Here is a 25,166-nt window from a genome sequence, read left to right on the forward strand (position 1 = left end):
ACAAACAAAAATCTCTTTACTGTTACTAGTGTTAGTGCCTCAATATGGCTACGCTCGTGAAAGCAATACAACGAACTCCAACGCGTCTTCGTTCAATGTTGTCAACTAATATCCGGATTAAATTTATGCAAATTTTCCTCAATTCTCCGGAGAAATTTTCATAAAATTTTGAAAAACCCGGAATTCCGGGAAAATCCGGAGGACTTTCATCTCTGATTCAAGGTGCGCCTTATAATCCCAAGCGCCTTATAGTGCGGAAAATACGGTATTCTCTTTTCTCGTGTTCGTATGTATTGTCATCTTTGAGAGAAGCAGCAGTCAGTATTCTACCTGAATGCTGCAAGGTACTCTGCATCTCCCATGGGAGGGTCCAGTCCTCCTGTCCATGCCACATTCACATTGAAGCCCTCCCCAGCACCTAAGCCAACCTGAAACAAAAAAAAAAAAAGATTTCGTCAGAATTGAAAGCATTCTTGTACATTCGGCCAAGATATGACATCTACCTCAGTGGGTGATCCGCTGCCAGGAAAGAAGTTGCCATGATCATAGCGATGAAGCGACATGTAGAGGACGCTTGGGTCACTGTAGAAAATTTCTTGGGTCCCGTTACCGTGGTGAACATCCTGGCAATATAGAATGTGTTTAACATCACTATTAATCCAGGAAGTGGTCAATAAAGCAAAGGTGATAGGCTTACCCAATCAACAATGAGGATTTTGCTGAGACTGAGCTTCTGTTGAAGTTGTTTGGCAGCAATCGCCACTGAATTAAAGTAGCAGAAACCCCTGCAAAGACCGATTGACGGCTTCGGTTACGTTGCGGACAACAGAATGGAAAAGCTTTGACTATCTTTATGATGTTTATCTTAACAACAGGGGATTAAAAGACACACAAACTTACATTGGGTTGGAGGGGTCTGCATGGTGACCCGGTGGTCTGACCACGGCAAATCCATTCTGTTTGGAAAAGAAAGCATGAATCAGCTTGTCACTCAAAAAATAAAAAAAAAAAAAGTATAAGGTAATGTATGTCATAAGTGTTTCATAAATTATTTCTTCCAAAATTATTTTCCATTCAGAATGGAAAAATGTATTTTCTAAATGAGACATTTGCTTGCTTGCTTACTTCCTACCCCAGTATATTTATTTCATTTTTAATATATCTCAGTACTTCGGAGTATCTATACATCAATAAAATAAAACTTTTGACACAACATCCCAACGTACAATACATCTTGCCATGTTTAAATAACTGTTTGAAAATGTCTGCCATAAGTGTTGGCAACCTTGAATGAACGCTGATGAAGAAACAAACACTCCCAAGCCTTTGCCGCTCATGGAGATATATTATTTATATTACGTAGCGAAAAAAGATGGGCTTGAATACGATGATAAATTGCAGTCCCCCCCCCCCCCATGAGTACAACAATTGTTAAATGAATTCTTAAAAACATCCACACAGCGCGTGCTTCTCAGTATGTTGTGCAAAACAGTTTTTTACTTTTATATGCCACCCTTTTCACCCCCTTGTGGAGAAAACTGGCTTCCACTGATAAAACCTGCAAAAAGTTTTTGATGATAGCATTCGTTCTGGTTCTTGGCTGCATTTACATCATAAGAGCACTGGAATGGAATGAAATCTTGACTTTGGAGTCATAAACTAAACTAATAAGTCATGAAAACAATGCCCCCTCCTCCAAACATATTTGTTTTGAAAATGTTTTCAACTCTTTTGTTTGTAAATGCTTTGAAATGTTGAACTGTAAATTAAGTGAAGTGTGGTGAGTTCCCTTGTGTGTGAAATGCACTCTATAAATTCAGCTCACTTGCATAATAATTATAACAACAACAACAAAAAACACATTCTCACCTTGAGCTCACCCTTGGCCACTCTAACAGCCAGCTCGACAACACTGCCGGCGGCCATGCGTGACGCCGTGGACGTGTGCGACTCATTCCAGATGGTGTCGTTGTCAACCTGCAGCACGAATGACAATAACATAACAAATCAATGCTCATGCATGACTATCCATCAGGCTTCTTTACAGCCTTGCCAAGGTGAATTTCAAGCACGTCGGTTGTCTAGCCTCTGCAGTACTTTGCAGCTGTGGTGAACTCTGTTTTCCCTTTTTAGATATAGTAAACACATACCGTATTTTCCGGATTATAAATCACAGATATTTTCAGAGTTTGGCTGGGGGGTTGGGGGGGGTGCGATTTATGTGTGAAATGATTAACACGTGACATCATTTCATATGTTATTTTCATATTCAACCGCAAGAGGGCGCTCTAAGCCTGTATTGATACTTTCCACATTGGCGGTAACTGATAAAAACAACTGACGATGACTCTGACATGAGCGACATAGAAGAGGAGGTGCTGCATCTTCTACCTCCGGAGTTGGTGGAGTTGTTTAAAAGTGACACCGAGGATAAAGATTTCATTGGATTTAGTGATTTGCAGTGACACTGATTTTTGGTAAACTTGTTAGCATGTTCTTTATGCTACAGTTATCTAATTAACTCAATATGTTACGTGAACATACGAGGCACATTCTCAGTTCGTTGCTTATGGGTCATGTAATGTTAGCATATCGTGCACTTATTCAACGTGTTGTTCTGTATTTTTATTTGCCTTTCAAGATGACATGTCTGTTCGTGGTGTTGGATTTTACCAAATGCATTTCCCCCAATAATGCGACTTATACTTTAGTGCGACTATATATATATATATATATATATATATATACAGGTAAATCTTTAAACTACGGTGACGCGTGACCTGCGTCACCGGAAGTTGTTAGCGCTCAGCAATCTGCAATTGCAGCTTGTGATCAGAGCTGTTGCGCTCTGTCTTTTATCGTTATCCTTATTCGTCCGGAAAGTACGGTACTCAAGTCAGTTGAGCAAAAAAGAGGTATTGTCCATGAATAAATGTTGATTCTTTATAGGTTGAGGAATTAAACAGGAAAGATAAACTGTCATGTTTTATGTTAATTGTGCTGAATTTTATTTCTCGAATTTTTTTCTCAAGAAGCAAATTATTCTGTCAGAATAAATACTGGAGAGTGGAACGAACCTCTGAGGTCAAGTGCAATCCTTGAAAACAGATGAAAATGTGCCTCTAAGTTTTGTAGAAACAGTCGGCTGTTGACAATACCAAGCGGCTAAAGAGGTGAATCGTTCCTGAAATGGAGATTACTTTACAAAAGTTTTAACCTGACTACCTACCGTTCAAAATCGGAGGTCATCATTTGTTGCCCTTGAAAGGACCCCATTGAAAGCAACTATTTTATTTGGATTTTATTTCAAGGCAAGATTAATTTTTTTGGTCTTTCATGGAAAAATAGCATTACTGTCCACCTGGCTCAAGATTAGAAACAATCTGTACTTGTTCATTCCTGAGTCTGAGACATGTTGCTTTGATTCGTAGCGATCAGGGGTTGCCAAGCAAACATTTGTTCCAGTCCTAAAAAGCAGCCTTTTGGTAACAGAATGTTTTGTTTTTTTGTATGAACGCAGAGAACGTCCAATTTGAGTGCAACTGTGTTTGAAACTTACCCCGACACCTCCACATGGTAACATGACAAACATCCTTTGAGAGAGAATTCCTAAAGAACAAACACTTTACATCAGTCAAATGTTATCCATTTTTAAGGTATATGCAGTAAGAAATTGCAGATGCTAATTCGACAAAAAGTGAGGAGATTCAAATTCATGAAAGAATCATATAATTGTTGAGTGTGATGCAATTGTATCCAATTTACAGTGCTGAAGAACTTTCTAAGAATCGTATAAATTAAAACATGCTCAAATTGGGTGTCACAAGGAGGAATGGGTAGCACATCTTTCTGTGTGGGGTTCGGATATTCTCTCCATGCTTGTGTGTTTTCTCTACGGGTAACCTCCCGCATTCCCGAAACATGTTTCTTTGATTAACTGAAGACTCTTAATTGTCCGACAGTGTGAGCGTGAAAGGTTGTTCATCTATCCGAGTCCGGGCATATTGGTTACCGACCAGTTCGGGGTGTTGCTCTCACCCAAAATCGACTGCAATGGGCACCAGCTCTCCTCCAACATTAATGAAGAAAAGTGGTGCAGAAAAGCAGGAGACGGATGTGTAAGTTGTAACGCACCTGCCAGTTTGCGGTTGTCCAGTTTGAGCCTGTTGAGCGGGTTGGTGCCGTAGAGCAAAACATGGCGCTCTGTATGGACGGACTGCAGCTCTTCCAAAGTTGCCTTACGACCACGAATGCTCTGTGACAACAAAAGGAGGGTGGCTCATCGGATTTAAGAATGCTAATTTGGTGCTTGAACTATGAGGGAGCCTCCGTGGAATAATAACTGGACTTGGACACATGCATGCTTCGATATATTATTCAATCTCTGGGGGAAAACAAACAATCTGATAGCCCTTAGGTTTGAACCTAAAAAAAAAAGGACCAATTGGGTGCGTCTTGTGTCATACCTCACACTGCCCCCTCAGGCCCCTCTCCTGCAGTCGGGACCAGATGCTCTGTATTCTCCCAGCATGCTCTGGGTGACTGCTGTTGTCTCCACAGGTACACTGGTGCTTCAGCATCTGAGAATCATACACCAGGCCTGCACAGGCAAAATAACCTCAGATGAAGATTTCCCGAAAGATGGTCTCAGTGATCACCGAATCTCTTTCATCAGGTTGCAATTTTCAATGAGGCTTTGGTTGAAATGACGGTAAGATCAAATTAACCCTTTTCAGGGACAGCGGTTACTACAGTGGACAGCTTATCATGTTATCAGGGTTACAGGGTGGTAGGAAAGGGTTAAAGAGCAGGCACGCTCGCACAAAGAGAAGCCCTAATGTGGCACTGACCAGTGGTGAAGCGTGATTTGCTGCTGGTCTCCTGCCCGCTCAGGCTCAGAGGTTTTTCGGACAAAGCGAGAGACGTGGAGGCCGGGGAGGACTGCGTACGAGAGAGGGGCCGATGCACACCCAACGCGCCGCAGATCGCGCCGCCTCCACCGCTACGTAACATCGGGACCGCCAGGGTCTCCATCTGTCGATGCAACTGCTGCAGCTGCTTCTGCTGTTCCCACAGTAAGGACTAGAAAACAGAAAAGAGGTCAAGCCATGACAAGATATACCGGAGATGAGAAGGACAAAAAGAAGAAAATCAGGAATACTGGGGACCATTGGAACTCTTTAATTGTTCACAAATAAGAGTAGTTAAAAAAAAAAAAGATAGTCTGGAAGTCAGCTAAAAATCAAGAATGCAAACAAAACAAGATTTCAACAAAGCAATTTGAGACTTCCCGAGCCGCTCAGTTTGTACTTTTGAGTTTTGTTTTGTTCTGTTGAATGCTCTCCTTTTCACAAGGGTATCCATGACGATAAGACCAAAACAAAGGGTGATGACAATGATCGATCTAAAATGGAATTGCCAAAATGAAATGAAATGTGATTTATCATAGCTCACAGTTGTATTGCTTTTTAAGTTTCATACAGCGACCGGTCTAACTTTAGCGTTCACAAATAAACTGTACTTGACTTCCAAAGGTTAACAGTGATTTATTCAAAAGTTTTAAAATGGTAAAAGTTCGACTCCTGACTGTCATGGCTGATTCAATCAAATGTACTGACTTAAATTGTTGCTTTGAAAGGTGACATCCACCCTTTAAAATTATTACAATTAATATTGGTTCCAAATGAAACCCCGTTCCACCGCCACTGGTGAATCTAAACCATCCGAAGGCGGATAATCATGCCATCTAGAGGACAGTAGTCGGCTGAATAGCTGCTTCAGATTAGCTGCGGTATTTTATTTATCCTTTTTCCTAACTTGTGATATGAGAAATTCAGCACACCTACCTGGTTGAGTATGAGTGCATGCTGTAGGTTGATCTGTTCTTGACTACTGGATGTTGCTGGCTCAGCCTCCCTCAGAGAATCTGGCCTCAGTCTGCTCTGGTAGGCTGGCTCTGATGGCGATGTTCCCCCGCCGTCCTCTGAGTCCATGTCCTCTGAAGGGATCTGATGAAGTCTGGGCTTCTCACTGGACTTGGACATGAGCTGTGTACATACACACACACACACACACACACACACACACACACACACACACACACACACACACACACACACACACGCACGCACACACACACACACACACACACACACACACACACAATAAACAAAAACACACTGGTGAAATTAGTTATGTTTTGTTTGTAATTGGAAATCATGAAGAAAAAAAAGTGTCATATGATTTCGAGTTGAATCACATGATTGTGAATTCGGCAGCCATGAACATAGAGTGCACCGTTGAACATGTTCAAATAGTTAATGACTTGTTAAATATAAGTGGGGGTTCAAATTCATTGTGCTCATGGTTGGAATGTAACAGCTAAAAGGTGATTCCGCACGTAACCAGAATTCAACTGGTATCCAAGATGGACATTTGGCAATAAATGCAATTGCCCCGCCACATTTATGAATTATTTACACCGTCTTCGGCTCCTACTATTGCAACATAGATCAGCTTTCTTCAAACCACAATTAATTGACTTCTCCAAAGTTGCACCGACAAACTAGCTGAGGTTTGGTTCCGTATTGCGAGACTAATAAAGGATTTCTTATCTTAAAGTTTGTTATGCTATGTATGAAGCCATTATTTGGCACCCTTGTCTCAAATACCTACAAGCCATTGGGTGACGCTAAACACATTGTTGCCAAGACAATCATCACCTTTGGGAACGGAAGAAGAAGAGAAAAAGGCTACATTTTCTTAAGCAAGCAGTGCCATTTGTAATAATCACATATTTTGGATGTCCCCCACTTTGATTGACTATACCGATTTCATATTCTTAAGTTTTTTGACGAAAGGCTAAACTGACCTGCAATACTTCACGTAAACTACCTTTAATGTGATTCCACTATTTGGTTCAATACAGCGACAGTTCCAAAAAGTGTCAAGAGCCTGCCTACCTTGCCGAGGTGAGTCTGCTGTTTTAATCGCTCTAGTAGTTGTGTGTTGTGGTGCTGTTGAAGGAGTTGTGAGTGAAGCATCCTGGGGCTCTGCGGGAGGGGTTCTGAACGTGTTCTACTAAGGGGCTTGTGGGCCTGTGCGCCCCCCGGAGACAGTTGATCCAAGTGGGAGGAAAACTGCAGCGGGACTGAGTCGAGTCCTGGAACTGGTTTGAGACAGACGGACAGACGGTAAGGGGTGTCACTAAGTATTACAAGAGAAATGTTTTGATTTTGAAGCTACAATACTGGCTGCGGTTGTGCTACGCATTCACTAGATGGAGCTACGCCAAAGGGAATACAATACAATACAAAAGCTTTATTTATATGGAGCTTTCACAACTAATAAAGCCATGAGAACTGCTCACAAACACGGACATGAAATATATAAATACAAATGGCATAACAAAACAATTAAAGATAAAAGTTATGAAGACAACTGATTCAACAAAAGGGCACTCAAACACACAAACCTCATGGGCTCACATGCACAAGGGGCTAAATATCCTTAAAAGTCTTGCTTGTCTCCTCCTTCCTTCGTTTAGTCAGTAGTTAACTATGCTCTTGGTGTTATCGTCATTTCATAATGGCTGCCAGAGCTCACAAAGTAGTTGTCTGTTGGTTGGAGTGTGTGTTGGCGAATGCACATGTCAATGTCGGGCAAAACCCTTTTAGGTGAGAATTGGTTCCTGCTAATAATCACCACTAGATGGCAGAGAAATACTAACAGCAAAACAACTCAATGGGAAGTATAAAGAGACTGTGTAACACCATACACAAGGCGCATTGGATTCTAGGGCGCACTGTCTACTTTTGGGAAAATTGAATGCTTTTAGTTACACCTTATAAATACGGTAACTCGGTGTGTCTTACCAGTGACCAGGGGAGCGTGTATTAGTCCAGACGGCTCCAGGATGATAACAGGAAGTTGTGAGCTCAGCTGCCCCGCTTGATCCTCTCTACTCAGCGGCAATAAGACCTGCGGGGCCCCGGCTGTGACCAAGGGCCCTCGACCAAACTTCAGGGAGGACAAATCACCTTCAACCTGTATAATAGAAATATGTGTTGTGTTATGTTCATTTCTTACACGTAGATTTAGATACATGCATACATACATACAGTACATACATACATACATCCTGATTTATAAAGCGCTTAACAAAACAGTTAACTAAGTAAAACAATAAACACAACACATAACATAACAAACAAACAAACAACAAATCTAATGATGGCACTTGACTTTTGCACAGTCTGACTGAATGTATAAAATTGACATCTGATACCTCTCCTACAATTATCCAGAATTTAAATACAATCAATGATGACGAAGTGTCATAAAAATAGTTTCCAAATATTTGAAGTACAATGACAGACGAAGTGTATTGAATAAATTACGACATAAAATACATTTGCCAATACATTTGTGGCCTTCCTGTTTCGGAGATGTCATAAATATTATTAGTTTGAGTGCCAAGCTTACCCTGGCATTGGCTGGTAGTCCCAGCGTAATGGTGGGCAGAGTGGAAGGACTCTGGATAGTAAAGTTTGCCAGAGTGCCATCTCTGAGCAGCAGCTTCTGTGCCTGTAAATGCCAAATATGGTGGATTATTCTTTTCCCCCCCAGAAAAATAATACACATGCAATGGAATATAAAAGCCAACATTTAAACCAGAAAATGACAGTTAGGGAAACAGAACTCAAATAGTCGTGAATGTAACTCCCAATTTTCAAACTTTGTAAATTGCCCTTCACAAAGTGTAGCTTTCGAGCAATGTAAGGACATAATTAAACACATTAAATGTCATGAATCACACAAACGCAGCAGGTGTGACACCGGTTGCAATGTTTTTAACTTTTCCGTGATTAAATCAATTATGTATAAACAGCTGACACACACGGCACTCCAGCAGGCTTGTGTGCCTCTGCATTAATCATGTCATTACTCAGCGTCTGGCCACACTTCAAGCACAAGGGTTGACTTGTCTTATAATATGTCTGCTTGTTTGAAACCTGCTTAATTTTCCATGACATAAGACAAATTACACTTCCCGGAGGAGGTCAAAAGTGTGATCGATTCATCAGGCATTGATGTAGTGGTTTAGTGAACCACTTTCCAAAATAGGGCATGATAAGGCCTTTCAGTTCGCCTGTTCTCACAAAAATTGAAGAAGAAATTGAATGATTGTCATTAAAAATAAAATACAGTTTGAATAATTGGGATATCGCAATCATGCTTTGCTGGCATCCGATGTGATACCTTTATTATGAAAAAAAGAGCATGCATCCAATTTTTCTCAAATTAATATGGAAATATGCAAATAAACATTGTATAAACATCCAAGTGTATATCGGTTAGATATATTTATATTAAATGGACCACTCCACTATATCAATGCCAAATTGGTTTGTTGTAAAACTCTCAAAAGAAACTCATTCATCAAACATTTTTTTCAGCACTAAATTTGATGATACAGAAAATGCGTATTGGGCCATCTCAGAAGTTGTTTTTTTCACCTTGTTATACACAAAAACTCTTTGCTGCTTGTTAGCATAAAATCAGCAAACACAGAAACCATGACATTGACACGAATTGAATGTTAACGTTAAACGCAATACTGTATCAATCTGCCATACCTAAAACATGTATTTTCATATCATTGCGCAGGGACGCATATGGCATCAATTTGGTTGAACTTTAACACAGAATGAGGGAATTCTCAGTATGACTGCATTTGATTTGTTCAGTGGTAAACAACACATTGACATCGTTTGGCTAAAACGAAGAGCACACTTCAGTTGTTGGGTACATGTGTGATTTAAAACAAACCAGTGGGGAACAACCAGATATTTACGCTCGTATATTTACACTCCAATTTGAACTTGTGTTTGAAGTGAATTCCCTTGAATGTGTCACAAATGCCAACCTGTCTGTCGCTCTCGCAACTCTTTGACAATGGCGTTGAGCGAGGAGGCTTCGTTTTCTCAGGCAAGACAGACTTATTTAGGAGTGCCTTTAACTTGCCTTTCCTTCAAAAAAAAAAATCAAATAAAAATCTTTGAAGACAAACCCACTGTTCTGTCTGCCTGCAGCACAGCTCTGTGTGTGTGTGTGTGTGTGTGTGTGTGTGTGTGTGTGTGTGTGTGTGTGTGTGTGTGTGTGTGTGCGCGCGCGCCACAAACGACACAACTATCCATCCATCCATCCATTTTCTGATCCGCTTTATCCTCACAAGGGTGGTGTGGCATGCCGGAGCCTATCCTAGCTTTCTTCGGGCAGTAGGCGGGGGACACCCTGAACCAGTTGGCAGCCAATCGCAGTGCACACACAGACGAACAACCATCTACGTTCACACTCATACCTAAGGACAATTTCGAGTGTGCAATCAGCCTGCCATGCATATTTTTGGAATGTGGGAGGAAACTGCAGTACCTGTAGAAAACCCACACAGGCACGGGGAGAACATGCAAACTCCACACAGGGAGGCAGGAGCCAGGATCGAACCCACGACCTCTCCACTGTGAGGTCGACGCACGAACCACTCAAGCACCGACCGGGCTGTCACTACACAACTACTTAAATAAATAAATAAATAAATAAATAAAATAAAATAAAATAAAATAAAATAAAATAAAATAAAATAAAATAAAACATTGTCTAATTTAAAACTAAACTACGATGATTCTAGTTGGCAAGACATGTTACTTATTTTGTAGCTTTGTGGCCTTTAAATGTTCAGAAAATGAATACAACCGATCTTTTTCATCCAATACGTAACCGGTGAAAATCACGAGACTGGCCCCGATTTCCAATTACGTGATTTGACCGCGACATCAGTTGTAATTAACATTCGCTGGTGTCGAGTTGATTTACAAACGATGTAAGAATAATGAGCTCTCTGTCTCCTTAACTGTGTGTCTATAATATTTGTGTACATTTGTTCACCTCATGCGAGAGGCCACCTGCAGATGGCACTATCCCATTTTCACTGGGAAGACTGTCATTGGGGGAACTACAGCCAGAGACTGGAGTGCTGCTGCTGCTGGGAGATGAGTCTGCTGAGACCCCACATGGGGGGAGAAAAAAAAAAGTCAGACTCATTTGTAATCATGGCATTGGAAAAGTTTGTTTTGATATCAAATCAAGGATTTACCCAGTGTATCAGGTACTCTGTGTCTGATGGTGGGTGGCGCGCTCTCTTTGCGGGTGAGCGGGCTCTGGCGGGTGTTGAGATGTTTCTTCAGCTTGTGTTTCACTTTTAAATTGGGCTCAGATGCTTGATAAAAATAAATAAATAAAAAAAGAAGTGATGAGATTTACTTGAGGTGATTCATTGATACAGTCGTGTCACATAAAGATGCTACACGGATGCTACACAAACACAACCCAATCGCAGATCGTTTACTTATTTTCCGAAATAATAATTTATTGAGCATTTCTACAAAATGGTGAAGCAAGTAGAAACTATCACTGGCTGATACAGTGATTTTCATAACTTTTTGCCGAAGTCGTATTTGTTGTTTTTTAATAAGGTCCATTTACTTTCACTCCCTTGTCAATATAGTTACTGAGTCAAATTTACTTTAGATATCCATTCATTTTTTTGTAACGCATGTCCTCATTGTTGTCGCAGGGGAGCCTGAATGTATTCCAGCTGACTTTGCGCACTAGGCAGGGTACACGCTGGAATGATTACCAGTCAACTGTAGGGCTCATACTGCATTGGCAAGCGACCATTCACACTCACATTCACATCTATGGACAATTTACAGTCTTGGAATGACCTCAGATGCATATTGTTGGAGTGTGGGAAGAAGCTGGACTACCCGGAAGAAAAGCCATGCAAGCAGAGTGTGAAAATACAAACTCCACACATGAAGGCCTTAGCTGAAATTTCAACCTCAAACCTCAGAACTGGGAGGCAGATGTTAACCACGAGTCATCTGTGCTGCCCTTCGTTCCAACTGATATATTTCATATATCAGACCTTCAGAATCCACTGACATTATAACAACATCCTGAGTTATTGTGTATTTTACCTGCCCTGCGTAGACGTGTCCCTTCTGAACCCTCTGGGGAAGGCAGAGAAGGAGATGAAACCAGGGGCTGGGAGGAAACATTCTGGTCCGGAGCCAGTTTACTGAGAACACACAGCACAAATCCACATTCAACCATTTGACCTTGAAGTGGGTTATCCGTAATGGAAGTCGACTGCCTCAAAGTGTGACAAACTGACGACAATGCGTTTGTGTTATAGGGTCCAGAATAAGTCGTGATATGGATACACTTTTTTTAATTTTTACAATTTAGGGACATAAAAAAACAGTACACCATTTTTGTGATGAAGATCAACTGCTAAAAGAGATACTAGGGCTGGGAGAAAGAAAAACAAAGAACCCCCCCCCCCCCCCCCAGGACGGTCCCATTGAGCAATACTCAAAAATTGAAAAGATGCCCAAGGTTTGAGGCTGCTTTACATGAAAAATGAACAAAAATTGAGTTGTATGTAACTGCTACAAAGCGACGCTGGTGGACCTTGAAAATGGGAACACGTACATGTGACGACAAGGCAGGCGCAAACCAACTAGAGGGAATAAAAACTCAGCTTTGATTATTTTAAAGCAAACTAGTATTGAACAAGCTTCAGCCTCGTCACAGCACGTCCCATCACTAGTTCATGGGAGCAAAGCGCCTTCCGCTAAATTATTGTGACCGGTTAAACTTGTCACGTTGCATGTTTTAGCTTCTCCAGCTAGCTTAGCGTAGCTTGCTCTACCAATACATCGCTAAGCAGTGATCGGGTGTGAGTGTAAGGTGATTATTTTGGGAACTGTGAACGAAAAATAAAGAACAGGCCAGTGTGACATTCGTGGGAGGATATTTTATTTTAAATTTCTTTAAATCTTCATGTCCACTGCCAGCTGGCCATTGGAGCAGCCGAAATGGCAGCGAGGGGCACTTGGCCCGGCAAGAGCACGACACCAGGCCCTATCTTATAAGAAAATATTGTTTATTTTTAAGTGAGTATAGTCTTAATATACATCAGCTTGGCAAATGTAAGTGTTTTATCACTCATTGTGGTGATAATCAATGGAATAGTAGGATAGGATAATCGATTCCAAAAAGATTCATTTAGTGACAGCCCTAAGACATAACATTCCTAGCATGTCTCCAATTATAAATGAGAATTATTTTAAATATCTGTAGATCAGTTTGATTTGCAGCAAAGCCTGCTTGCAAATATTACTGTCGATCCTTAAAAATAATAATAATAATAATAATGAATTCTAATTTGAATATATATAGAACATGCGTTACGCAGATAATGCACTGCCAACTCGTGCATGCATCTTATGTCACCTGTATGTCACTGGCGTAGAAGTCAAAGTGTTGGAATTTGTTCTTTCCAGTGCCGCTTGCTTCTGCTTCTTCAAGATGACTTCCTGGAGTTTCTGTTTAACCAGTGAACTGGCCACTGCACCTGTCCGTTCAACCCAACAAAAAGGCATTCGAAAGAAAAAGTCAGACATTTTCATGAAACAAAACAGAAGATGCTTCATAATATACCTTAGAAATGGTTACTAGTTAAATATGTAAAAATGGCTCCTAATAATTCTGTATCGACTTTTTGTGGGAAGAAGCTGGACTACCCGGAAGAAAAGCCATGCAAGCAGAGTGTGAAAATACAAACTCCACACATGAAGGCCTTAGCTGAAATTTCAACCTCAAACCTCAGAACTGGGAGGCAGATGTTAACCACGAGTCATCTGTGCTGCCCTTCGTTCCAACTGATATATTTCATATATCAGACCTTCAGAATCCACTGACATTATAACAACATCCTGAGTTATTGTGTATTTTACCTGCCCTGCGTAGACGTGTCCCTTCTGAACCCTCTGGGGAAGGCAGAGAAGGAGATGAAACCAGGGGCTGGGAGGAAACATTCTGGTCCGGAGCCAGTTTACTGAGAACACACAGCACAAATCCACATTCAACCATTTGACCTTGAAGTGGGTTATCCGTAATGGAAGTCGACTGCCTCAAAGTGTGACAAACTGACGACAATGCGTTTGTGTTATAGGGTCCAGAATAAGTCGTGATATGGATACACTTTTTTTAATTTTTACAATTTAGGGACATAAAAAAACAGTACACCATTTTTGTGATGAAGATCAACTGCTAAAAGAGATACTAGGGCTGGGAGAAAGAAAAACAAAGAACCCCCCCCCCCCCCCCCAACTTGACACCCCCCCCCCCCCCCCCGCTAATTTGGCTAAATCAACCACAAAATTTGCCCGACACAGTAATTACTGAAAACTATAATTGCTAATTTTAAAACCCCATTTATGACACCAGGAACCAACATTTGGCCACGCACGAATATTTGTTGCTGATGGACGGTCCCATTGAGCAATACTCAAAAATTGAAAAGATGCCCAAGGTTTGAGGCTGCTTTACATGAAAAATGAACAAAAATTGAGTTGTATGTAACTGCTACAAAGCGACGCTGGTGGACCTTGAAAATGGGAACACGTACATGTGACGACAAGGCAGGCGCAAACCAACTAGAGGGAATAAAAACTCAGCTTTGATTATTTTAAAGCAAACTAGTATTGAACAAGCTTCAGCCTCGTCACAGCACGTCCCATCACTAGTTCATGGGAGCAAAGCGCCTTCCGCTAAATTATTGTGACCGGTTAAACTTGTCACGTTGCATGTTTTAGCTTCTCCAGCTAGCTTAGCGTAGCTTGCTCTACCAATACATCGCTAAGCAGTGATCGGGTGTGAGTGTAAGGTGATTATTTTGGGAACTGTGAACGAAAAATAAAGAACAGGCCAGTGTGACATTCGTGGGAGGATATTTTATTTTAAATTTCTTTAAATCTTCATGTCCACTGCCAGCTGGCCATTGGAGCAGCCGAAATGGCAGCGAGGGGCACTTGGCCCGGCAAGAGCACGACACCAGGCCCTATCTTATAAGAAAATATTGTTTATTTTTAAGTGAGTATAGTCTTAATATACATCAGCTTGGCAAATGTAAGTGTTTTATCACTCATTGTGGTGATAATCAATGGAATAGTAGGATAGGATAATCGATTCCAAAAAGATTCATTTAGTGACAGCCCTAAGACATAACATTCCTAGCATGTCTCCAATTATAAATGAGAATTATTTTAAATATCTGTAGATCAGTTTGATTTGCAGCAAAGCCTGCTTGCAAATATTACTGTCGATCCTTAAAAATAATAATAATAATAATAATGAATTCTAATTTGAATATATATAGAACATGCGTTACGCAGATAATGCACTGCCAACTCGTGCATGCATCTTATGTCACCTGTATGTCACTGGCGTAGAAGTCAAAGTGTTGGAATTTGTTCTTTCCAGTGCCGCTTGCTTCTGCTTCTTCAAGATGACTTCCTGGAGTTTCTGTTTAACCAGTGAACTGGCCACTGCACCTGTCCGTTCAACCCAACAAAAAGGCATTCGAAAGAAAAAGTCAGACATTTTCATGAAACAAAACAGAAGATGCTTCATAATATACCTTAGAAATGGTTACTAGTTAAATATGTAAAAATGGCTCCTAATAATTCTGTATCGACTTTTCGTGAATATGGTGCCCCGAAGTCTGATGCATGGTTAGGTCACTTGTTTTGTGTGTGTATATTGGTGCATGTGTGTACAAAGAGGTGACAGAAGGTGTTCAAGTCAATATTGACCCAATGACTTGTGCCAATATTCAAAGCTATATTTAACTCCGCTGTTGTAGCTCCACCAGTCAGGTTATATTTAACTAAAAGCAAACAGCCTTGTGAAACAGAGGAAAATGGTTCAATAAAATGTGTGTGTGTGTGTGTGTGTGTGTGTGTGTGTGTGTGTGCGTGCGTGTGTGTGCATGCGCGCGCGTAGCTTTTGAATAACAGACTCACTTTGTTGACTCTTGTCCTTGTTTTTGAGCTGCTGCAATTCTTGTTGCTTCTCGTGGTGTTCCTGTTCACGTCTCCGCTGCTCCATATTAAACTAAACGTTCAAACATTTTCATTTCACTTTTAAAATAAACATGGTGCTGTTTTGGAATAAAATATATGATTTCCAAAATATTTCAATGAACTGAAATAAAGATAGAATACGACGGAATTTAAAATTACAACACCATATTTCCTCACAAGTGGCATTTATTCATTCAACCATAGATTGGCGGAGTTTCTATTAGGAGCGAGGCCTGTATTTGTGTAAACTAGGTGTTGACAAAGACTTTTTGTTGTCCACGACAGTAGTTGTACTGTGACAAATGTTATGACACAGTATTGTAAAGCGTACTGTGTTGTGATCAGAATAAAGTTCTCATGGACAAACCATTTAGGCGACAAAGATGGGCTCTGACTATCGTCCCTCATCACCAGTCCCGCTGGAGGAAATACCAAAAAACGAGTAACGATCCTCCTAGCTGGTGCGGCAAACCACTATGCTCACTCACAAGCGGCCAATTTTTGGTTTCACGAATCCGCGTAGATGTATGGAACACTTGTCGGTCAGACGTATCAAACTCAGAAGTCTGGCAATGGTGGCAAACGGGCGGGTTGAAAGTTGGTTTCAAAGACAAGATGCACAAACCATGACGATATCTCAAGCTTTAAATGTAGCTTTAGAATAGTCGACTCATCAATTCATCGGTTTAACGCCTACTACAAACACGTTTATAGAATTTTAAAAAAACGGCATAGGTTTCATCATTTTATGATCCTCCCTTAGAGTGTGCAGATTACTCCATACTTTTGATTAACAAACAAATGAATTTATATCTGGAGAAATTGACACACAGCGCCCATTCGAGAAGGGGCCACTATTTGAGGAAATTTGGTATCAATTCACCCAAAAAAAAAAAAAAAAAAAAAGATTTACAATAGGTATTAAAAAAAGCATTGATTCTTTGTACCCGTATGTGCTGTTGAAGCTGCTGTTGGGAGAAGGACGTGCGGGACTGCGGGGGAAAAGGACTGAGAAGCAACGGCGGGTGCAATGGCGTAAGGAGTGCCGTGTCGGAGCCAGGGCGCATCCCCCGCTCTCCCACCCTGAGATCCATGGGAAACAAAGTGACGCACAACACACAGGAATCTGCAAGGCAGGAAAGGAGACGCAACAATTCATAGTATCTTTCGCACTTTATTCGCTCCATCCTAAAGTGGACCAAAACAACGATGATATCAATCACATTGGCAACAGAACGTTTGTTTCCACTGCTCCACCAAGTTTCCAGTAAATTAATTAAATTCACTCACAAACAAAGCAAAGAAACAAACAGATGGCGATAAAAACAGGACATTATTACACTTTGTGTATATTATCTGAGCCCAGTTCTTAAGCCTTTAATGTGCCTGAATGAGAAGATGCCGCCAACACATTTGCACAAAACATACGACTTCGGATCGGATAATAAAACCACTGTCATTTGAACATTAATCCTCGCGGCAACAGAAAGTTATTTCTACAAACATTATTTGTTTTCTATCACCATCTGCATCAACCATAAAGCTTACCAGTCCCATTCAAAATTCCCTGAAAGCACAACTTTAATTGCACAAAACCGCTGCCAAAGCACAGCATTACACGCTAGACTTAAATTTAGAAAATCAAAAGACTGACTCTGCGAGGCACTGTGCTCAACCGTCGAGATTGCACTATAATTTAAAATGTCTGCTGACTTTGAGAGTGCAACGTCTCATCGGTGTCATTTCGACAACCCTTTTTTCACTCTTTTGGCTGTCTGGCCCTGACGTAGACTCACACATATTTCCATGTTCTTTGCATGCTGTTGGGCATATTTGCATTGCAGGGTTGAGTCAATGGGAACGATTGCCTCATCTGGCACTGAAAACAGGATCCAGGAAGGGAACAGCTTGGGAAAATACTGGAAGGGGGTGTGGGGGGTTCGCAAAGACACACATACGCACAAACACACACGCCTTGAAGAAATTCATTGTGACATCATCGATGTGCTGCTGCGGTTGGTAGTGAAATGTCAACCTGCAGTGTGTGAAGTAAATACCACTCATTGCCATGGTAGATTAGAACAGAATCTAAAGTAGCTCTTTGCAGTCATGTGACACAGTGAGTGCTGCAGTGTCAATCCTTCATCAGAGGAGGTGCCAAGGTACACAGCCTGAATACAGGCCAGGATTGGAATGAAAGAAATCCTTTCGTTAACACACACACACACACACACACACACACACACACACACACACACACACACACACACACACACACACACACACACACACTTCATGGTAATGCCTAATGAGAAATAGGGCAGTTATCACTGGGAAGGAGGAGAATAGGCTTAGACAAAAAAGAACACAAAGAGCGTTAACAAGTGGGAATACCAGTATTTCTCCCTGACTCCCAGTGGTTATAAATACACACTGGTCTAACATTTACTAACAGTTAATCTTTTGTGTCTGCAAGGAAAAACAAAACCCAAAACAAAACAAAACGTGCCTACACACGCAAGAAGACACAGATAAATCCTGAGAAGTCACATCAACTTTGCGGTTTCTGAGAGAGTGGCTGTTTTATTGACACTGACTACTGAGTTTGGCATTACTGTATTTACTTGATGGTGCGTTCTATGCTTTATTTCTATAACAATTATTGGAGATTTGTCATGCTGGATAAATTCTCGCATGAGATGGAAGCAACCAGAACTAAAACTCATTCAAAGTAAATCTTTCACTTGCACAATTGTGAAGGCTAATGAATATACAGTTGGTTTGTTATTTTGTTGTTTTTTGTTTTGGTTTTTTTGTTTGTATTTTTGTTGCTGACACACATCTGCTCCACCCTTCAGATCGAAAGGCTTGCCACCGGAACAACACTGGCGAGTACAGGATGTAGTGATGATGCGAAAAGAAAATGTGACTGGCACACAGCAGTAGGAAAAGTCTCTCAAAATCAAAAAATGGCATGAATTGGGGTTAGCCTCATGGCGCTATCATCGGATAATCCAATTGTCAAGTAGATTCATATCTATGGCAGTAGGAACACGGAATGGAACGAGGGCAGTGATGCAAAGTGACTATCGTCCCCTGTATGGCACATCCCACAGAAGAACAGGCACACCTGGGAACAGGTGGGTGCAATAATGGGGTATGAAAAGGAGCTTCTCGTATTTTCCACACCGTAAGGCGCACCTAAAAGCATTCAATTTTCTCAAAAGGCGCCAGTGCGCCTTATAATCCGATATGCCTAATATATGGATCAATATTCTGATTTCTGGACGTTGTATTTTAAATGTTCTGTAAAGTGCTTTGATACAGCTGCATCGGTTGTGAAAGTGCTATATCAATAAAACTGTATTGTATTATATTCCCTTTAGCATAGTTCCATCGAGTGAATGCATAACGCAACTGCAACCACTATTGTAGCTTCTATGCGCCTTATAATGCGGTGCACCCTGTATATGAAAACAGTTAAAAAATAGGCCATTCATTGAAAAGGCACCTTATACTCCGAAGCACCTTATAGTGTGGAAAATACGGTACTCTCAGCAATACAATATATATGGGTGTAATTCGTCATTCTTGGTGCATTTTACAACGCATGTCACAGATATGAGACGTTACATGACACTTGGAAATTGTTTAAAGCAAAAAGTGATCTTTAAGCCTGCTTTACAACAATAAGATTTGGTACATTATGGTATTGTAATTTCTAATAGAAGGTCCTTCAGTTACTATGAACCAAAACCGCACTCAATACAGTACATGCACTGGATCTTCAAGTGGAGAAATAGTCTTTTTAACCACTTGGCAGCCAGGCTTCCCAGTGAGTGGATACACAATGTCCTTTGGCTTGTAAAATAACTGATAATAACATACTTCCCCATGCAGGAAACAGTACTTTAAGCCTCGAAAAAACAGTGTAATTGTTCAGTCAGTGACCCTGCTCAACCACATTTATTTTCCCCACTGTCATTTTCTCAACCGGGCATTTGAAGCTAAAATGTTTGGATATCTGCTTAAGAATAATATTCACTTTACAGTCTATTATACTTTTGCACCATGCAAAAAAAAAAAAAAAAATGGGGGATAATATTTGGATTTTACCACAGTAAGTCGGTGTTGATTGCATTTAAATAGCATTGCAATCCTGACAATGGAACGTGTTGTGTCAGCAAGGAAGGATGACCTCTAGAAAGCCTTCAACTTTCTGGGAGGGTAACGAAACAAAATGAAACAAATAGCCACAAATTATTCCATGGAGTTGGCAGAGTGGTTGTGATTGTCCACAAAATCAAGACAGTTCAGTCAATTTGACTATTTTTCTTTAAAAAGAATATAGTCCTTGTGAAGCAAACAAATGTGTTGCACATTTGACACACCACAGAGAGTTGCCAACAAAAATGAGAATTAAGTATGTCAAATGTGGTTTCAAAATCATGAAGAACAATACCATCGTGTCCGCTCTCTGGGTGAGTCGACTGAATGCGCTGAAACCGCACCCCACTCAACTGTCAAATACCACTTTTACAACATCAGAAATGGCTGCTAAAATGGTCTGGCAACTTGCTGATTCCTTAAGGCTGGATCTCACTGTGCGGCGAAGGTTTGCAAATGTGTGTGCCCGCGGCGAATGTTCTTCAAGGTTCGTTCAAGGTCGCAAAGACATTTAACAATATTAATGGTCTCAAAACCTGTTTGCGACCAAGAGATGGGGACTCGACTCGAGTTGGGACTCGATTTGCTTGCCAAAATCGAGAATTACTTGAACTACATCACTTGACAAGTCGTCTTGATTGTAGTTTGAAATCTGGATTTTGACACAGTTGGCCTTTTTAGAAGAAAGGAAAAAAAAAAAAAAGAGTGCCTGACAACAGCGTTATTTCGTGGTGACATAAACACCACACTGGTGCAACTGCAAGGATTATTAAATTGAATTAATGGATTATTTTGTCGATGATGTTGACAAAAATACAATGGCATAGCGCATAATTTGCACCCCACGGCATGTATACAACGTCTAACTTCATTGGTCCTCACAAAACCAAGAGACAGATAAGCTAACATTAGATTTTAGCGAGTGATATGAACACTTCTTTGACCCAACTACCGCTTCCAATCGCAAATTCATTTTTTTTTGCTGGCAAAAATGACTCTCTACCATCATTTTCACGGACCAGTACTTTAAAAAAAAATGCAGCAAAGCAGCTCAAATGTGTCAAAAAGAACGCAGTTTCTCAGGTTGCCAGTACCGCGTAATTAATGAGTAGAATACAAATCTCGACGGATTGTTTGCCCCCGGATTGTTTGTTGGTTTTTTTTTTTTTTTTTTTTTTTTTAACCTTAGTGGAAGTCCATGAATATAAATCTAAAAAGATTGTGACGCAATCTTTCTGTCATTTCCCCAAGTACGTATTGCTGACTTAGAAAAAAAACCCACATTATTTTGAAATGTTCTTAACTGGCTGAATGTGCCCCAGTTGAGGCCCATCAAGAAACCAGGGGGGGGGGGAGTGATAAATATGGTGTGCAAGTATTTGCTAGGCATGAATGCAATTACAGGGTTCACACTCTTCCACTTGCTTTTTATTTATGGACCTTTTAAGGACTTTTGAGGGGTAATTTAGACATTTTTAAGGACCTTTTCTGCATTCAGCAGGGGATTCATGGTGGATTTAATGCCCGCTCAGCATTATGCGGGCTGAACAGAAAGCCACATATCACTGAGCTGGTGTTCAAATCATTGCTGCCAAAGGAAGGGCACATCTTTATTTTTAGGTGCAATCAGCTAAACCTTTATTTGACATACTGTATGACAAATTTAAAAAAAAACTCGAATTCATTCTCAAATAAAGTACACTAAGAACATTTTAAATTTAGAAAATATAAAACTTCAATTTATTTTCGAATAAAAATACATTTTTAAGGATTTTTTATTGATTTTAGAAGCTTTCCCTGAAAATTAAGGACAATTAAGAATATAATTTTACAACTTCTTTTTTTGTGGATTTTTATGAACTTTAAGGACCCGTGGGAACCCTGAATTAGACAGCATTCATTCATGATGTATTACAGCACTGTCTGTACGTGCTCATGATGCAATGACTACCCAGCATTCTGGCTCAGTTTCGTCCCAAGCCTTTTGTCGTAAACTTGTGCCGTGTAATGTTTTTGACTGGTTCAACAGGTAAGACAAGGACAATGCACTGCCTCTCTCACAGCACAATTGAGGAATAAACACAACAAAATGGAAAGACAAGAAAGACAAAAGGTAAAGTGACTGGACAGCCTGTCAAAAGACAAGAAATGTGACAAGCTTCGGGTTTGCCAGTCTTGTCTATGAGCACACACTGAAAAAGGCACAATATCACCTACTGTATGACAGATATCCATTCTCTACCAAGTCAACAAACAACCAGGCAGATAATAAAACTGTGTTGTGAAATAAACCAATTGGTGTAATAGTTTACAATACGGTACATGCAAATATTGAAATCATGACATGCCAATATAACGAAAGGTTTGTAAAATTGGTTTCAACCAGGTTTGATCAATTTGTATTCAATCTATTGTTTTTGTAATTATGACATAAAAGAGAGGGGGGGCATCGGAACGGGACATCCTGACAGTGCAGGGAACCTTCTCTGAATGCCAGGAGACCGACAGCAGAAGTGCACAAGCACAAACGAATATACAAGAATTGACTAAATGTATTGACAAGATGAAATTCAAACACTTTTTTTTTAAAAAACCTATAATTATGGTTAAGTATTGTTGTAAAACCCAATATATGTGCACAATATATACTGTATTTTAGACATGACAGGAGCCTGGATTTTCCATTCAAGCTTCTGTCAAGACAACTGACTGACATACGACACAAATGTGAGTAACTACACCCAAAGATTTTACACGTCAGATTCGTGAACATTAATTAGTCCTGCGGTCCCTTTATGCCATCTGAACACAGAATGATGTGATCGAACAGTCAGGATTTCCGATTTTTTCTTGACAATCGGTGGCAATTCAAAATATTGTTTTGGATCAGAACGCCGAGAGTCACGAAATTTTTTTGTTGTTGCAACAAATTTGGGACTGTCAGTAGGTCAATCACTTCGCTTGGTGTGCAGCTGGTCTTAGCCACATTGGCAGCTTTGACTCATCATGGTCAATCTTGTATCTCACAGAGCAGTCGGATCATAAATACAGGTACGTACCGCTTCCAATTTGGCAGTTAGGTTTATTTTTCAGTTTTGTAGTCGTCATTTTTCATTCACTTGGCATCGTATTTCTTAAACAAGGTTTAATATCGGTAAATAATTAAATAAAATTATTTTAATAAAAGTAAATAATTTTAATTGTGTAAAATACACTTCAGAAAGAATGTCATGTTTTCATGCAACTTCGGAGGCATATTTTTCCCCCCAAGATTGTGGTTGATTTCAAAATTGTGTAATAATAACTTTTGAGGTTCTGACGTATTTTTCAAGAGTTTAATTCCATGCATTTTCCAGAATTTCGAGGAGCCCTGTAATAAAGCCACAGTGTGTTTGTCTAGTAAAGTAACAGCAGCACGGGTGTCACACTCACAGCTGACTCTAAAATTACACTCCACACTCCCCTTTAGTCATCTTTTACAGACTGCCACATCCTCTTTTTTCTTAACTCCTTCTCTTCCTTCGTCTTGCTCAAAAAACGTTTCATCATCACAATATCGTGACAGCTTATCGCCTTCAAATGCCATTCAAAATTGAAGTGAAGAGAGAGAGAGAGAGAGAGAGAGAGATTTGGGCATCAAAACGAAAACTATAAATGAGAAGCAAGATAATTTTTGATGATAACATCATGTGTCATACTTTGGTCAGTACACAGATCAGGCTATGCACGCTCCATAATCTTTACAATCCATCCCATTAACAACTGGCATGGCAACCACGGTAACGGGGCGGTTGGGGGGGGGGGGTGGTGGAGCCGAGCAGGAAGTCAAGTCTATAAAAACACAACAATGAGAGCACCCGGGCGGCTTCCTGTTTGAGAGCTGAGTTTAGATGCACATTTCCTCCCCTTTCTATGCCCCAGCTGGTGTTGTCATGCTGCTGCCACAGTGCCCTTGAGCTTGTGATGTGCATGCCTTGGCCTCCCAGGGGAAAGTTTAAATAGTCATACAGACAAGAATAAAGAAAGAGTTTCACCACTAAGGCGTAGAAAAAAAAGTAGTGTGTTTCCGGTAACCCGACCGACCGAGAATTTCTACATCGAAAAAAAACTTTACGGTCGGCATTTTTTTCAAACAACCCTCTACATGTTTGTGTCGAGGGTTTACATCGGTGCAAACTCTCGCGATATTCACGTTGAGCGCGTGCGTCGTTTGCCCTGTCGTCTGTCAACAACATTGAAACATGGCGGCGGCCGCGATCTCCGACGACAGTTTAAACCGCGTTTTCTGTGTTACAGTCGCATGCTCGCACCGTAATGTTAAGAAAATAGCATCCATTGATGTATCGAAAAAATTCAGCAAAGTATTTGATGAACACCACTGGCCGAGTAAAAACTGAGCTTGAAGTTTATCTTCTGAAGAAAATTCCTCTTGGTGCCAAACTGCTGCTTGTCACGCAGTGAGTTGAGTTTGCTGCCACCAACGAGTGCTTGTATCAGATATTTTTGCTGGCAAATAAATGCGAAAATAAATGAATAATAATAATTATTATTATTATTATAATCTGAGCTACGGCTCCTAATCCTACCTAAAAAAAAATAAATTTAAAACACTTACAAGTTGGGTCACTCATTCATCTTATTTTCCCCATTATATTTCATCCCTGTTATGAGATGGTAAAAATGAACATGGTATGTCATAGCAGAGGGAGAGGAAATATGTTAAAAAAAAAAAAAAAAGAAGACAAACTTCCACTTTATATGGAGGCCTTGGCCTTTATGCAGTTACTTTTAACAATGCAAAGTACCAAATAATGAACATATGTTATTGAACATCTGACTGACAATGGATGTGTAATTTCACTGAACCTAATCTGAGTGATGAATTAAGGTCAAAATTGGGTGGCCACATTTGGAGTTATAGACTAATAAAATGATTTCAATGTAAAAGGAAAACGGATGCCTTGATGGCGTTGTGAGCTATGTGGGAACGATGCTTTACTTTGA

The 25,166-nt window shown here is 40.4% G+C and overlaps 1 protein-coding gene across 5 annotated transcripts in view; it reads right to left on the reverse strand.

Annotated features, from left to right (window-relative positions):
• Positions 1–25,166, reverse strand: part of hdac7a (histone deacetylase 7a) — a 62,711-nt gene that overhangs the window by 9,243 nt on the left and 28,302 nt on the right. For 3 of the 5 annotated variants that reach the window (XM_019863059.1, XM_019863060.1, XM_019863061.1), the window contains exons 3-21: positions 16,943–17,121; positions 15,936–16,026; positions 15,344–15,464; positions 13,866–13,966; positions 11,156–11,278; positions 10,948–11,060; positions 8,485–8,586; positions 7,875–8,046; positions 6,963–7,168; positions 5,847–6,047; positions 4,851–5,082; positions 4,467–4,600; positions 4,135–4,255; positions 3,560–3,609; positions 1,870–1,977; positions 901–956; positions 698–785; positions 504–623; positions 331–428 (exon numbers count right to left, since the gene is read on the reverse strand). In XM_019863059.1, the coding sequence (XP_019718618.1) occupies positions 331–428; positions 504–623; positions 698–785; positions 901–956; positions 1,870–1,977; positions 3,560–3,609; positions 4,135–4,255; positions 4,467–4,600; positions 4,851–5,082; positions 5,847–6,047; positions 6,963–7,168; positions 7,875–8,046; positions 8,485–8,586; positions 10,948–11,060; positions 11,156–11,278; positions 13,866–13,966; positions 15,344–15,464; positions 15,936–16,026; positions 16,943–17,089 (2,384 nt within the window). In that variant the 5' untranslated portion in view covers positions 17,090–17,121. Of the gene's footprint in view, positions 1–330; positions 429–503; positions 624–697; positions 786–900; positions 957–1,869; positions 1,978–3,559; positions 3,610–4,134; positions 4,256–4,466; positions 4,601–4,850; positions 5,083–5,846; positions 6,048–6,962; positions 7,169–7,874; positions 8,047–8,484; positions 8,587–10,947; positions 11,061–11,155; positions 11,279–12,041; positions 12,143–13,362; positions 13,569–13,865; positions 13,967–15,343; positions 15,465–15,935; positions 16,027–16,942; positions 17,122–25,166 lie in introns of those variants that run through there. The other 2 variants (XM_019863062.1, XM_019863064.1) reach the window with 2 other exon arrangements.

This window comes from Hippocampus comes, unplaced genomic scaffold, assembly GCF_001891065.2.
Source record: "Hippocampus comes isolate QL1 unplaced genomic scaffold, H_comes_QL1_v1.1 scaffold1, whole genome shotgun sequence".
Lineage (NCBI taxonomy): Eukaryota > Metazoa > Chordata > Actinopteri > Syngnathiformes > Syngnathidae > Hippocampus > Hippocampus comes.